Raw genomic sequence first — 15,783 nt, 5'->3', positions numbered from 1 at the left:
CCTCAAATCTCAGCCAGCCTGCATCGATCAGACTTTGCACCTTATGTTTCAGGGTCATACAATGCTCAATGGAATGCCCCAGGACTCCCCCATGATAAGCACATGTCACATTGGAGTTGTATCCTCTAGGAAATGGAGGTTTAAGAATCTTTGATGGGCTCGCGACTACCATTGCATTATCGAGCAGATATGGGAGAAAGTCAACATACGATATTAGAATTGGGGTGAATTCTACAGGCTTTTTTTCTGGAAAGTTCCTTCCCTGGTTGGTGTTTTGATTGGTATTAGGGGTGGTGTTTGGTCTTGGATGTATAGCAGGTGGATTTTGTGGCCGATTTAGGGGTGGCCTTTGTGATGATTGGGCATTCTGGGTTGGTAGGGTGGTGAGTAATGGGAAGAACTAATATTGGCTGAGTATTCATATTGTTGGGGAGAATATTGGTACATGGAATTTAAAAGGGCTAGTGGGAAATTTGGCCATGTAGGAACGATAGTCACAACATGGGTTTCTCCCTCCTTCTTATTCCCCCGACTCATCTCAGGTCTTCTATTATTAGAATTCACAGTAACAGCATAATCAAATTTCCTTCTTCTGAGACCCACTTCGATCCTCTCGCCAACAAACTCTAAATCTGCAAAACTTGAAGGCATGTAACCTACCATCTTCTCATATTAAAACATCGACAATGTGTCCACTATCATTGTTATCATCTCTCCATCATCGGGGGCAGTACTTGAGCTGCTAGATCTCTCCGCCTTTGAGCATATTCTTGAAAGATTCATTGTCTTTCTTGCACATATTCTGTAGTTGCATTCTATCTGGAGCCATATCAGAGTTATACCGATACTGCCTAATGAAAGCAGCCATTAGGTCCTTCCAGGAATAGACCCGGGAAGGTTCCAGGTTAGTATACTAGGTAATAGCTGCCCCAGCAAGACTCTCTTGGAAGAAATACATCAACAACTTTTTATCTTTCGCATATGCCCCCATCTTCCTACAATAAGTTTTCAGGTGATTCTTTGGGCAAGTGGTTCCCTTGTACTTATCAAAATCTGGCACCTTGAACTTTGGAGGAATAACCACATCGAGTACCAAGCACAACTCTGCCATGTCAAGAAAGGCATAATTTTCTTCTCCTTCAATGGCGCGTAGCCTCTCCTTCATATGCTCAATCCTTTCCTTCTCAAGTACTATGAAAGGCCCCTCTCCTCTTGCAAAATGCAAGGGTTGTGATAACGGGCAACATTGAGATATTTCGGGAGCATTCAGCACAGTGATGCCAGAAAATGCCTGCTCTTCAATGGTATATCCTGGATAAATCCCAAACCCAGCCAGAGTGTGGTCTTGGAGAACTTCATGTGTTTCCCCCATGTGTTGAGAGACATGTGCATGATTAGATTGGGATTGCTGATTATCAATGAATACGGGTGTAGAATTGCTGATATTCTCACCATAAGCGTATACAACAATGGGCGGTGTATAATTAGGAGGCAACCCATATGGTGGGAAGGAATGCTTGCTCTGAACCTGAACATGATGAGACCCACATGCATTTTTTGCCGCCTCACCTCCTTGACCTACTACATCTAAAACTAGACGATTCACTTGATTAAACCGACCAGGTGAATCGGGTCCATCTCAATAGCAGTACTCGTAGCAACAACTGTAGCAGTGTTATGCTCCATCATCTTCCTCATGCTCATCATCGTTGTCATATGTTCCTTCATGGCCTCCATATCAACCTTCATTTTTTCCTGTACTTCTTTGATTTCAATCATTATTCTGGCCTTGGCACGCATCTGGTAAGGGTGTCGTAAAGCGTAATCTTTCTCTTTGGTTACAATGATTACAATTTTGATTTCAAGGAAAGAATGCAATGAGCAATGCAACCAAAGTGGAAAGACAAACAAGCATGAATGCATGTGAATGATATGTTGCTGAAGTATTGTGAATTTTACACAGGATATTCGGTAGAACATATGGTCGAATCAACTCTAATTTTCAATAAATCTCGCTAGAGTCAAAGTGCAACTGGAAATAAAACATGGACAGATCAAGGGTTCCTAATTTTGTAAGTTATTAGATTAATCATGTGTTGGTAGTAGTCAAAGAAGCTATGTAAATTTGACCCATCTTTTGCCCCAACTTTCGCAAGATGGTTACTTCCACACTTTGACCTCGACTTGATAAAATCCTTTTCTTAAAAGACTGTGCTTGGTTCGACCCTATGTTCGAAGGAATAGAAATTTTGATCGCCAATATTTCAACAACCTATCATAGAGGAGACATGATGAATGATTAGGGCATAGTTATGCTATGCATGACAAATGTATTTATCAAACCAACACAAGACGCCCGAAAGACCACCATTTCGTGTTAACAATGCATTGGGTACCATGTTCATGTGATTTCAATCATTTTTTGGAGAAAGGATTGTATAACCCCAACATGGTTTGTTTATATCTATTATCATGGTACCCAACACATGAAACTAAAAGCGTGGTGTAAACTTTCACACTTCATTGTGACTTTTGGCGATGAAGAAGGGAATACAAGGCATGAGCAACTATACGACAGGATTATGCATAACATGCGAACGATGATAATAGAATGTATGCAATTGACTGAACAAAAACATGCTAAATGAATATGTATGACAATGCAATGACTTATGCAAATGCAATGCATGAATATGATAAATGATAAATGCAGGAATGATATGTCCATTATGACACCATGAAGAGATGCATGATGCGATCAAAGAAACCAGACATGGTGAGTTTGCTCTGTGTCCTTAATTTAGGAACCTAATGGAAAGGATCCAAAAGTCCACTATCTAGTGACAGCTCCCAAGGGTATTTTCATGTAACCTTACCGGCCTCTAGAGATATCATCCTCTTAGGTAATACGATATGGCAATAGGGACTATCAGCGACAATGCATCACCCAAAGAGGAAAACTCTAGATGAGGCTTCACTGTTATCAAGCGAGTCAGGAACCCAACATGACCACAGATCGACCTCCACTCCCTATGGCTAACTCAGACCTAGGTATAAGGCCCAATATCTCAAAGTGTGTGCAAAAAGTGTGGGTGTCATGTGTGAACGGAGCAACCTAAGAATTACCCAACTCCACCTACAAAACAACCAGAAAATTTCCAAGCAGATACAAGAAGTATAGCACACGTCGTCTATCCTAGGATTCAATGGCACAATTTATTTCTAACTACAAAGGTAATAGATACAAAGATACACACCAAGAGGTAACAATGTAGCAAAGGTTATATACAAACATGAGCGAAACAACAAATAAAGGAAACGAGTTCGAAGCTAAACCGCAAAACGAACGGTAACAGAATAAAACTTTAACGAACATGAGCACAACACATGGATTAAAGAGAAAGGAAAAATAAATGAATAAAAGGTCACGATAAAATTGCATGCTCAATCAAATGACTTAACTCTCTAACAGTCCCCAGTGGAGTCGCCATCTGTCACAACCTACCTTACGACGAGACAGCGAAAGCAAATAAAAGAAAACACGTTCGTCTCCTAGGGAGAAAATGTGTGGGAGTCTCCACCAACGTTTATTCGAGGAAAACTTTAGAAAAACCAAAAGAGGTCTGCGAATTTGGAAAAGAAGGGTTCGCGAGTTGTTTACGCATAGGGAAGTTATTAGCAACCCACGCGCCCATCACGAAGAACGACATCCTTTAATTGAGTGTGCAATAAAAAATAACGTAACTACAAAATTAATTATTTTTCCAAGAGCGGTGAATTTCTTTTCTTTTACTATATTATTTTTTATTTATTTAATATTATTTTTTTGGATTTTTTTAATTGACAAGGGTGTTGCCCTTGCTCCTACGTATCCTCAAGTGCAATAAGGAAATCAGACCTACATAGTTCTTTAAGTAAGAATGTTTGTGTGTTGAATTGATTTTATGCTTTTGAAAGATTTATTTTAATTGCAAACAAAGGGTCGTTAAGGCGTTGGACCTTGAAACGATTTTTTAGATTTTGAAAAGTGGAAGGAGTCGTTAAGGCATTGGACTTTGAAACGATCTCAAGTGATATTTGAGTAGAAAAGATTACATATACAATATCAAAGGGCATACATAAGGGTAGAAAGATTACATCAAAATCTTAAGAAAAACTAACCGATTGTTGCACAGGGTACAAGGCTTGCAAGAGAAATGATGTAGGAAACTATCCACAGTTCGATTCGACAGCGCCTCGACTCTTTTTTTTTCCGTCTTCTCTTTCTCCTTACTGTATTTTTCCTCTCCTTCTTTAGTTCCCAAAACCCTTAAACCCTTCCCCTGTATGGCTATTTATAGGAAAAGGCCATTTGGTGCAGGGGAAGCTCGCCGAGGCGAGCTGGAGCTCGCCCAAGCGATTGGCTAGGTTAGGCTGAAGAAATTTCATGGCCCAGGCGAGCAAGATGCTAGCCAGGGCAAGTTTAGGTCATGAAAAATCTAGGATATGACCATTTTTCCTCTTCCTTGTGGCTTTTGTTTCTGGAACTGACAAACAACCATCAAAACCCCGCGCGACCCCTTGGCTTTGCGCTGTAACCGGTGCCAAACACCATAATTCGATTAGCAATGATCAAAACATCATATCTGAATGATAGAAACATTATACCTGGATGAAATTAGGGTCTGACATTGGCGTAGGCTCGGTTTTTCAGATCAAGGGTTATGTGAGACGGAGGTGACCATAACAGAGGAGATGGAAACCATATCGAAGCGATTTGAGAAACTCGATGTTTGTGGGAAATTACATTTAAAGACAAAGCTTCAGGAAATTGCTTATTTGGATTTGAACTCTATGTGTGCTCCTCCAAAAAAGGTGAAGACCAAAGGTGCTCCAAAAAAACCGCTGACCAAATAACAAAAGTCAACAAAATGTGATATGTCTTATTGGAAGTATGTTGATGCGTTACACTGTGCAAAATAGTAATTCTTCTGTGAAACATAGTGCATCATCATCTGAGCAACCAATACAGAGACGAAATGTTCTAATGTTGGATCAATTTCATCCGTGCATCCAGGATTCTATTGAAAACATTATTGATGTCAAAGAAGATGGTAATTGTAGTTATCATGCAATAGTTTCCTTATTGGGTATGGGTGAAGATCCGTGGTCATTGGTGCGCAACCATCTGCATAAAGAACTCACAAGTTGGTCGGAAGAGTATATCAATCCGCTTGGTGGCATAGAGAGATTTAAGGAATTAAAGTGTTCCCTACTTGTTGATGGATTATCTATGGTGCGTAAGTTTATTGTTATGTCAGTTTTTCTTAAAATAACATTTAAGTAACCTCTATTTGTTGTCTATTACATGTAGGTTACCATAGACAAGTGGATGAATATTACGAATATGGGATATGTCATTGCTTCACGATACAACGTGATCATTGTTTCTTTTTCACGACAACAAAGCATGACATATTTTCCTCTTAGAAGTCAACCACCACCAGATTATTCTGTGCATCGCGTAATATGCATTGGTCATGTGTATGGGAATCATTTTGTTCAGGTAATTATATAACTATTATGTTAGTATAAATGCTGACAATGTTTTTTGTTATCTTACATTAAATTTGTTTGTGGTTATGTAACAAGTTTTTTTACGAGACCATTGTCATTTTCCACCATAAGCGTTGTTGTGGAATACACATTGTCATTATTAGACAAAGCAGTGGCCCACCCCAAACATAGGTAGAATGCAGCGTTACACAAATTTGTCAAGACTGAAAACCGAATTTGTTGATTTAGGCGAATAATGAACATAAAATATGTTATTTCCACTGGCGTTTCTGTAAATAATTATTTTGTTGACATTTTGTTACGCTATGCATGTTATTTCCACTAATTGTGTTGCTTTGTTAAGATAAATTAAAAAAGTTATGACATGTTGTCTTCCATTTCGGTTACCGGTTTACTAAAAACAACTGAAATTTCTATTGGGCAAAATCGTTTTTAGTAGTTAGACTTTACTAAGACCTTCAACACATCGTTGTCAGTTTTCAACTCAATTATTTCAAATTTGATAACTTTTTCTGAATACTCAGAATGACCTGGCTGTCGAAAAAACAATCGCCTAACCGTTTGTGATTCATGAATACCATAAGGGGAGATCCCTTGAGGTGCAACTTGCTTGATCACATCCTTGAGTTCGTTGATGCTACATCCCGAAGAAATGTCAAATCTTTTTGGATTTTTTCCTGTGAACGAGTAACCCATAAATTCGCCTTGGCGTGGCATGTTCCACCTCTCGTTGTGATATAGAAGGGCATCATGACTAGGAGTCATAGTGGCTTGAAGTAAGTTTAATATACCATCCGGTGTTCTACCAATGGTACATAATAACTTAATCGAACCAACACACAAGTATTGATCATTGCACATTAACATTGTGTTAATGTCATCATGAATTTTCAATTGCATAGATTGAAAGGCAAATTGGTTACTTGCATTTGCGAATGGATGTCGGTATTAAATTTCATCCAAATATTGATCGTTGGTTAGTTAAAAGGTATTGTGCATTCTGCTCTTTAGTGTTTCAAAACTACAATCATTAGGTACTCGCATGGGTATTATGCATTCTGCTCTTTAGTGTTTCAAAACTACAATCATTAGTTGTTATCATAATAACTTAATCGAACAAACACACGAGTATTGATCATTGCACATTAACAATGTGTTAACATCATCATAATATTATAATAACTTAATCAAACCAACACTCAAGTATTAATCATTGCACATTAACAATGTGTTAACATCATCATAATATTGATCGTTGGTTAGCTAAAAGGTATCGTGCATTCTGCTCTTTAGTGTTTCAAAACTACAATCATTAGTTGTCATCATAATAACTTAATCGAACCAACACACGAGTATTGATCATTGCACATTAACAATGTGTTAACATCATCATGATTTTTCAATTGCATAGATTGAAAGGAAAATTGGTTACCTGCATTTATGAATGGCTGTCGGTAATAAATTTCATCCAAATATTGATCATTGATTAGTTAAAAGGTATTGTGCATTCTGCTCTTTAGTGTTTCAAAACTACAATCATTAGGTACTCGCATGGGTATCAGAGTAGGACTTTGGAAATAAACACCAGATTCATTGTGAATAATTGATCCATTTGGAAAAAGAAAAGCTGATTTGGAGTTGACAATGGTCTTACTGCTTGTTTCTCCCAAAAATTTCATAGTTTCGAGACTACAATTTGGTTTCTAAAGGTAGATTGGTGAAAATGTGCGATTGTTAAGAGTGTTTTTGTGGTATTTATAGATGTTGCTCAATTAGACTTGAATAATTGAGTAGATAATTGAATGTCAATTTTGTTGGTGCAATATTTTTTTTAAATAGACACGTGCCACTTCCTATGTATTGTCAAGTACAACAATGTTATTTCATGCTTTAATGTTGCATCAGACATGCATTGTTACTATCAGAACTAAAATAATGAGTAGTCATTTCTATGTCAGTATGTAGATGTAGTATTGATCTTTTTAAACAGACGCATGCAATTCACAATGTGTTGTCAAGTTTGAAAATGATTTATCATGCTTAAATGTTACAAAAAACATACATTCGTAATTTGTTAAGGACAAATTAATTTATTCCTCAAATCAACATTAACGACTAATTAACGATAAACGAATAACAAAATTTTGTATAAAATAATTAACCATGTGTTCGTAAGTAACATACTAAATTTATAAATTAACCAAATGTCAATGTCAATAAATAAATGTACCAAATAAAAAATTTATCCACAAAATTAAAAATAACATATATAAGGCAAAAAAAAACTTCAATGATCGTCCATACGTCGCTTACGCCTTAATCTATGGCCGACAGTTGGTTAGCCTATGTAGCTTCTGGTGATGCTCAGACATTCTTTAGCAATAGTATAGGCTTATGTTCCTTCGGTCAAGATCCTCAAGTTCAGTAGCCTCTCCAATTTATCAGCAATTGCTACATAATCATCCTTGTAAGTGAAGAAAAAACAAACATAAAATTGTTAGTAATAAAATAAAACAAAACAACAAACACAAAATACGAAAAAAATATATTACCACTACATGTCGAGGATGATGCACATCAGCATCTGGTTCATCAGGTGCCATATTACTGAACCGGCAGAACTCTGGGAGGATCCCCTAATTGTGTTGGAGTCATAAATGAATGTGAAATCATATAGAACCACTCCATGTAATCTGACAAACACTGGCCATGCATTATAAAATTTGCTCCACAAGTGCAACATAGTCACCGAACTGCATCCATCTAGCATTTATTTCTTCAATAGAAGTCGAAGGCACAGTAGGATATGGCGAAATGGTCTAGATGTACCTAAACTGTCGTACAACCCTCTCTAATCGGTGAATGACCGTCAAGGGGTCCTATCTGAGATGGCCAAAAAACAAGAAGATGACCTCAAATTCTCTAAATGAACAGTGGTCACCATATGGAATCCAACACATAACATCAAGTGTCAGTCTGTCCAAACACCTACGATACATCGACACGGGTAACGCCTTGCCAAAGGTCCATCAGCATGCACGCAGTCTCCGCTCGTCATAATCTTCGGCAGCTATGGCGAAATCAATAGACAAGGAATGCTCGTAGATCCAACACTACAAATATTTTGCAAACATATTCATTAAAATAACCAAAAACATATAATAACCAATGCCAATCAAAAAATGCTTTATTAACATGTCAACTAACCTGTAACAGAGTGATATATCATGCAAGCCGCCTCACTGTGCTCTTTGAAACCTCATTTAAATTATCATACATATGCACAAGTGCAGTAGTTCCCTAAGCGTAAGTCCCACTTTGCGTCAAGTCACGCAGTGCATCCAAGAATACCACGTGCACGTGTGTGGCACTCTTGTTAGCAAAGAGTGTGTATCCAAGAAGATGCAACAAATACGCTCGTGCTGCTATGATCTAGTGACATGCATCAATTTTTGTCTGATACATGTCTCGTAGCCAAGATAGTTGAACATAAGAGCCCTGACATTGAATCGTCTCAGCTCTTGCCTTTGCAGCGCTAACCTCAAGTAATTCCACCAACATATAGACAACATCGTCAACATGAAGTGGCTCAAAGCTAAGGAACGTCCCTATGATCGGTAAATGCAGCAACGACGCCACATCATCCAAGGTGGCAGTCACCTCTCCTACGGGTAAATGGAAACTACTAGTTTCCTTATGCCAGTGTTCCAAGAAAGCAAACATAAGTCCTCGATCACCCGTATCTAGGAAACATGTTGTTAGACCCTAATTTCATCCGGGTATAATAGTTTTATCATTCAAATATGATGTTTTAATCATTGCCAATCGAATTTTGGTGTTTGGCACTGGTTGCAGTGCAAAGCTGAGGGGTCACTCAGGGTTAATGTTTGATTGTCAAATCCAGAAAAAAGTCGAGGGGTCGCTCAGGGTTAATGCTTGATTGTCAGATCTGGAAACAAAAGCCACAAGGAAAGGGGAAAAATGGTCATTTCTTAGTACTTTCTAGACCTAAGCAACCAACTCACCTGGGCGAGCTTCCCCTGAACCAAATGGCCTTTTCCTATAAATAGCCATGCAGGGGAAGGGTTTTAGGGGTTGGAAAACTGAAGAAAGAGAGGAAAAACGCAAAAAGGAGAAAGGGAAGGAGAAAAGAGAAAAGTCGAGGCGCTACCGAATCGAACCGTGGATCATTTCCTACATCGTTCTTCTTGCTAGCCTTGTACCCTGTGCAATAGTTGGTCAGTCTTTCTTAAGATTTTGATGTAATCTATGTACCCTTATGGGTCCTCTGTGATATTATGTGTGTATTTATCTTTTCCCCTTTATCGTTGGTAATTTCATCTTATTCGTAAGGCTTAATTCTAATTGGTCACTAATGTCATGAAATTGGTTTTTCTTTTAGACCGGAAAGTAATAAACGAAACCAAATGAAAAAAAAAATCAATTCACAACCAAACTTATTTTCATCAAACATCACTTAAGATCGTTTCATAGTCCAACGCCTTAACGGTTCTCTTTGCTTTTTTCAAATAAATTAAAATGTTGTTTCAAGGTCCAACGCCTTAACGACTTTTTGTTTGCATTTAAAATGAATCTTTCAAAAAGAAACATAAGTATTCTTATTAAAGAACTACGTATGTCTAATTTCCTCATTGCACCTAGGGATACGTAGGAGCAAGGGCAACACCCTTGTCGATTCAAAAAAAAATATTAGTAATAGAAAAGGGAAAATAAATAATTTTGAAGTCACATTTTACATACTCGATTAAAGATTGTCGTCCCTTGTGACGAGCGCATGGGGTGCTAATACCTTCCCTATGCGTAAACAATTCCTGAACCCTTTCTTTTCAAAATTTGTAGACCACTTTTTGGTTTTTTCTAACGTTTTCCTTAAATATGTGGAAGCAATGTCTTCCAAGGTTATTTTGATGATGCCAAAGAATCAAGAGTTAAGCAAAGTTTCAAGCAAAGATTCAAGAATCAAGTTTCAAGTTTCAAGTTTCAAGTTTCAAGTTTCAAGTTTCAAGATTCAAGATTCAAGATTCAAGATTCAAGATTCAAGATTCAAGAATCAAGATTCAAGAAAAATCAAGATCAAGATTCAAGACTCAAGAGAAGACTCAATCAAGATAAGTACTAAAAAGTTTTTCAAAACATTGAGTAGTACATGAAGTTTTCACAAAATCTTTTACCAAAGAGTTTTACTCTCTGGTAATTGATTACCAGAAGGTAGTAATCGATTACCAGTAGCCAGCATTGTTTTTCAAACTGATTTACAAAGCTGTAATCGATTACCATAATCAAGTAATCGATTACCAGTGTTTTAAAACGTTAAGATTTTCAAAATTCAAAATGAAGAGTCACATCTGTTGATGTGTAATCGATTACACCTTAATGGTAATCGATTACCAGTGACTGATTTCGAAAAATACATTTCCAAAAGTCACAATTCTTCAAGTGACTTGTTTCTGAAGATTCCTTCTAAAGTCATAACTTTTTAAGTGACTAGTTTTAAAGAAATTGCCAAGAGTTACAAGCTTTGACTTGAGTCATCAAGAGATTATAAATATATGACCATGGCATGAATTTCATATCATCTTTTTCAACATCTCTTTCAATAATCAAGAATCTATCTTTCAATCTTCTCTCTCAACATCATTCAACTTTTTCTACAGAATTTTCTGATTCCTTTTCTCTTCATATTTCTAAAAGTTTTTGTTCAAAACTTTCTCTTCCAAGAAAAGTTCTTTGTTCAAAAACTTGTGTTATTCATCTTTTTTATTCTCTTCTCCCTTTGCCAAAAGAACAAAGGACTAACCGCCTGAATTCTTTTGTGTCTCTCTTCTCCCTTTCCAAGAGAATTCAAAGGACTCCGCCTGAGAATTCTTTTGATTCTTCTCTTTCCTTTAAACAAAAGATCTCAAAGGACTAACCGCCTGAGATATCTTTTGTTTCCCCTTTACAAAGATTCAAAGGACTAACCGCTTGAGAATTCTTTGTCCCAACACATTGGAGGGTACATCTATTTAGGGATTGTTATACTAAGAACAAGAAAGGGTACATCTCTTGTGGATCAATTCAAGTGGAGGTTACATCCACTTGGATTTTCAAAGAGAACAAGGGAAGGGACATCCCTTGTGGATCTTTGGCTTGTAAAGGATTTTACAAGGTTGAAAGAAATCTCAAGAATCACAGGTTGCTTGGGGACTGGATGTAGGCATGGGTTGTTGCCGAACCAGTATAAAATTCTTGTGTTTGTCTTCTTCTTCCCTACACTCTTTAATTCCCGCTGTGTACTTTTCTTTTACGCTTTACTTTTGTTTAAATTACATAACTTAGTAGTAAAGCCTAATTGAATCTAGTAACATTAAGAAGGATAAGATTTTAATTAGTCAAGGCACATTAATAATTAATTTAACCCCCCCTTTTTAATTATTTCGAGGCCACTTGATCCAACAAAATAAACGTTGGTGGCGACTCCCATCGTTTTCTCCTTAAGAGACGAACGTGCTTTTACTTTATCTATTTTTTTTTTGTTCCGTTGTAAGGTAGGTTGTGACGCATGTGATCAAAGGACTTAGTTCACTAGCAGCCACAAGGCCTTCAATTTGTGGAGTAGGCCTACCAAACTTAGCCATCTTCCTTCCATGGGAAGATAGCCTAAGCTCAGGACGTTCTTGGAAGCAATAATATCGATCATGTAACAAAAAAATAATAAGTTCTAATCTACGTGCTTTATGTTTTTTAAGATTTACATACCTCTCCATTCTAAGCTCTCAAAGCAACATGATTTTCAAAATCTCTCAAAACTAATGTGTCATGGGATCCGCCTGGAAAACCCTAAACATCAATAACACCTTCTTCAACAGGTGGTTGTTGCTGCTCTTTGTTTAATTCCTTTGCGGCTGTAAGAGGATCCTCAACAACGCGTGCCTCTTATCGTTGCCTACAGGCAGATGCGATAAGCCTTCGCTGCCATGGGCATCATTGTCATTGTGCCTCTCGTCGTTGCCTACAGGCAGATACGGTAGGTCTTCGATGCCAGGGGCATCATTGTCATCGTCACTAGCCTCTCTCCTCGGGCTTTCCCTATTGCTCAGCCTAAAGCCCGTTCAAGACTTCTAATTCTAACCATTGTTTACACAATATTTTTTAACACTAACAAATTTAATATATTTTAAATTTTGGTTTCAAAAATTTTTTAAAACTAAAATTTTTAAAATATTTTAAATTTTGGTTTCAACAAATTTTTAAAACTAACAATTTTAAAATATTTTAAATTTTGGTTTCAATCACTTTTTAAAACTAACTAATTTAATATCTTTTAAATATTGGTTTCAATACTTTTTTAAAACTAACAATTTTAATATATTTTAAATTTTGGTTTCAACAATTTTTTAAAACTAATAATTTTAAAATATTTTAAATTTTGGTTTCAAAAATTTTTTTAAACTAAAAATTTTAAAATATTTTAAATTTTGGTTTCAACAATTTTTTAAAACTAACAATTTTAATATATTTTAAATTTTGGTTTCAACAATTTTTTAAAAGTTAACAATATTTAAATTATTTTAACTTTTGGTTTCAATATTTTTTTAAACTAAAAAATTTAATGTCTTTTTAATATTGGTTTTAATATTTTCTTTTAAAACTAACATTTTAATATATTTTAAATTTTGGTTTCAAAATTTTTTAAAACTAACTAACAATTTTAAAATATTTTAAATTTTGATTTCAATCATTTTTTTAAACTAACAAATCTATTATCACTTTTAAATATTTGTTTGAATATTTTTTAACAGTAACAAATTTAAAGTATTTTAAATTTGGTTTCAACATATTTTTAAAACTAACAAATTTAAATTATTTTAAATTTTTGTTTCAATATTTTTTAAAACTACCAAATTTAGTATCTTTTAAATATTGGTTTCAATATTTTTTAAAAGTTAAACAAATTTAATATTATAGTATTTTTATTTCCAAATTCATTTATATCTATTATAATTTTTTTTACCAATCTAATTACTAAACTAATTTTTTTGTATTATTTTTATACCACTATAAAATAATATCACCAAACCAATACTTATAAAATTGCTAAAATTATTGCTAATATACAAAAAAAAGTTACATTACAAAACAAATTCAAAAATTAATTAGAAATAGAAATATAGAATTTAAAAAAAAAATGTCATACGGATTGACAATCCGTGTGAACCATACGGTTCATATAGATTGACTAATCCGTATGGTTCATATGGATTGTCAATCTGTATGGCCAACAATTAAAAAAAATGTCATTTTCAAACAAAACACAATGATTCAAACAAAACAATGCAATGATTCAAACAACCAACAACCAAAATGCAATGATTCAAACAAAACAGTGCACAAACAAATCGAAAATGATATGGAGAAAAACTTAACTCGAAGGAGAACAGAAATGCGTCAAGCCAATGAATGGAGAAGAAGATGAAAAACCACGGCGAAGAAGAATAAGTTTGTTGCATGAATGGAAGCAAGGAAGAACAGGAAACAGAGAAGAAGTAAGGAAGGAGAAGAACCAACGAAGGAGAATGGAAGCAACAAAGTGACTCGTACGGACGGATCACTTTTTTTATGTATAGAGAAAAGGTGAAGGACATTTTAGCCCTTTCATCTTGGTTGCTGAGTGTCCTAGCAAAAATGTTGGGTGGCCAAAGCAACACCCAAACCTTATTTTCTTCTACAAAAGGCCCACGATCAACAAAGGGGAGCTGCTAGGTGCACCTAGAAGTTTTGCTGGTACACCTAGCATAACTGTGAAATATCGATTTTGCCCTTTTGTACATTTAAAATTAATGGTTCAAGCAAGAATCGAACTTGAGACTTTCGCGTTATTAACACAACACTCTAACTAACTGAACTAATAGACCAATAATGTTATATATTAATTAATGTCGCTATATATAATACTAAAATTTCTAATTTATATTTAATGCATATGTAAATTTGCATAATAAATTTTGTGATACTTAATTTTTATCTAATAATTAATTTTTTTATATATAAAAATTATAAATAAAAATCATAGATTTAATAAAAATTTACATATGTAAAAAAATACCAAATTTATTTAATTATGAATTGTTGTAATAAATATCTAAATACATCATTCAATTAAATATCATATTTGTTTAATTTTCAATCAGTGTAATAAACATCCAAACACATCATTTAATTAAATATCAAATTTATTTAACTATTAAATACTGTAATAAACATCTAAATACAACATCCAATTAAATATCAAATTTTTAATTATAACATAATTGGTCTATTAGACCTGTTGGTTAGAGTGTTATTCTAATAACATGAAAGTCACAAGTTTGATTCCTGCTCGGACCATTAATTTTAAATTAATTCCAAAATTATATTTTTGAAAAATAATAAAAAAAATCCTATGGGCCTCATACGGATTGCCAATCTGTAGGCCCATACGGATTGCTATATGAGGACATACGGAAGGGTAAAATTGACATTTCATTATTATGCTGGGTGTACCAGCAAAAGTGCTGGTGCCCCTAGCAGTTCCCTCAACAAAGGCACAAAAAAGAGAAAAATATATTTTTAGGACAAATGACTTTGGTCCCAATGAATGACAATTTAATCTTTAAAAGAATAAAAATTCTAATTTAGTTTTTAAATATGTAAAATGTGTAACAATAAATAGTAATGTTCAATGACCAATTTAACATTAAATTAAATTTTTTGATAACCTATTAACATTAAATTATAAACTTCATGATCAATTTATTAATAAATTATATGTTTGACATAATTATTATAATATTTACATATTTAAAAATTAAATTAAAATTTTTATTCTTTCATATACTAAATGTGTCACCTGTTTATACTTTCAAAACCAAAATAGTCATTTAGTCATGTTTTTATACATAACGGGAGAGAAGGATTATAAAAAGTAAAAACACTCTGACACAATATTTTAAACTTATATTTTTTTTATCATAAACTAAAATTAAGTAAAAATCATAAATTTTATAAATTTAATTTATTATTTAATTTAACGGTCTCCCTCACCGCCTCAAGTATCATAATTTTATAATAAATTCCAATGAAAAGAAAATAATTTTAATAAAGAATGCATTAAGTAAAGACTGTTGTGAAGGCTCTTGAAGGTTGAAAGGCACCCGAGTTGCGCTGCACGTCGAAATTAAAAACAAA

The 15,783-nt window shown here is 34.7% G+C and overlaps 1 protein-coding gene across 1 annotated transcript; it reads right to left on the bottom strand.

Moving 5' to 3' along the window:
* Positions 1–913: 913 nt before the first annotated feature.
* On the bottom strand, positions 914–1,800 carry LOC114410836. Its single transcript, XM_028374753.1, has 2 exons — positions 1,621–1,800; positions 914–1,528 (listed from the first exon to the last, which is right to left on the bottom strand). The coding sequence occupies exons 1-2, from the start codon at positions 1,798–1,800 to the stop codon at positions 914–916; spliced, it is 795 nt and encodes a 264-aa protein (XP_028230554.1).
* Between the last annotated feature and the right edge of the window lie 13,983 nt (positions 1,801–15,783).

Source organism: Glycine soja, chromosome 4 (assembly GCF_004193775.1).
Source record: "Glycine soja cultivar W05 chromosome 4, ASM419377v2, whole genome shotgun sequence".
Taxonomy (NCBI): domain Eukaryota; kingdom Viridiplantae; phylum Streptophyta; class Magnoliopsida; order Fabales; family Fabaceae; genus Glycine; species Glycine soja.
Note: the sequence above shows the minus strand (reverse complement) of the source record. Positions and strands in the feature narration are given on the sequence as shown.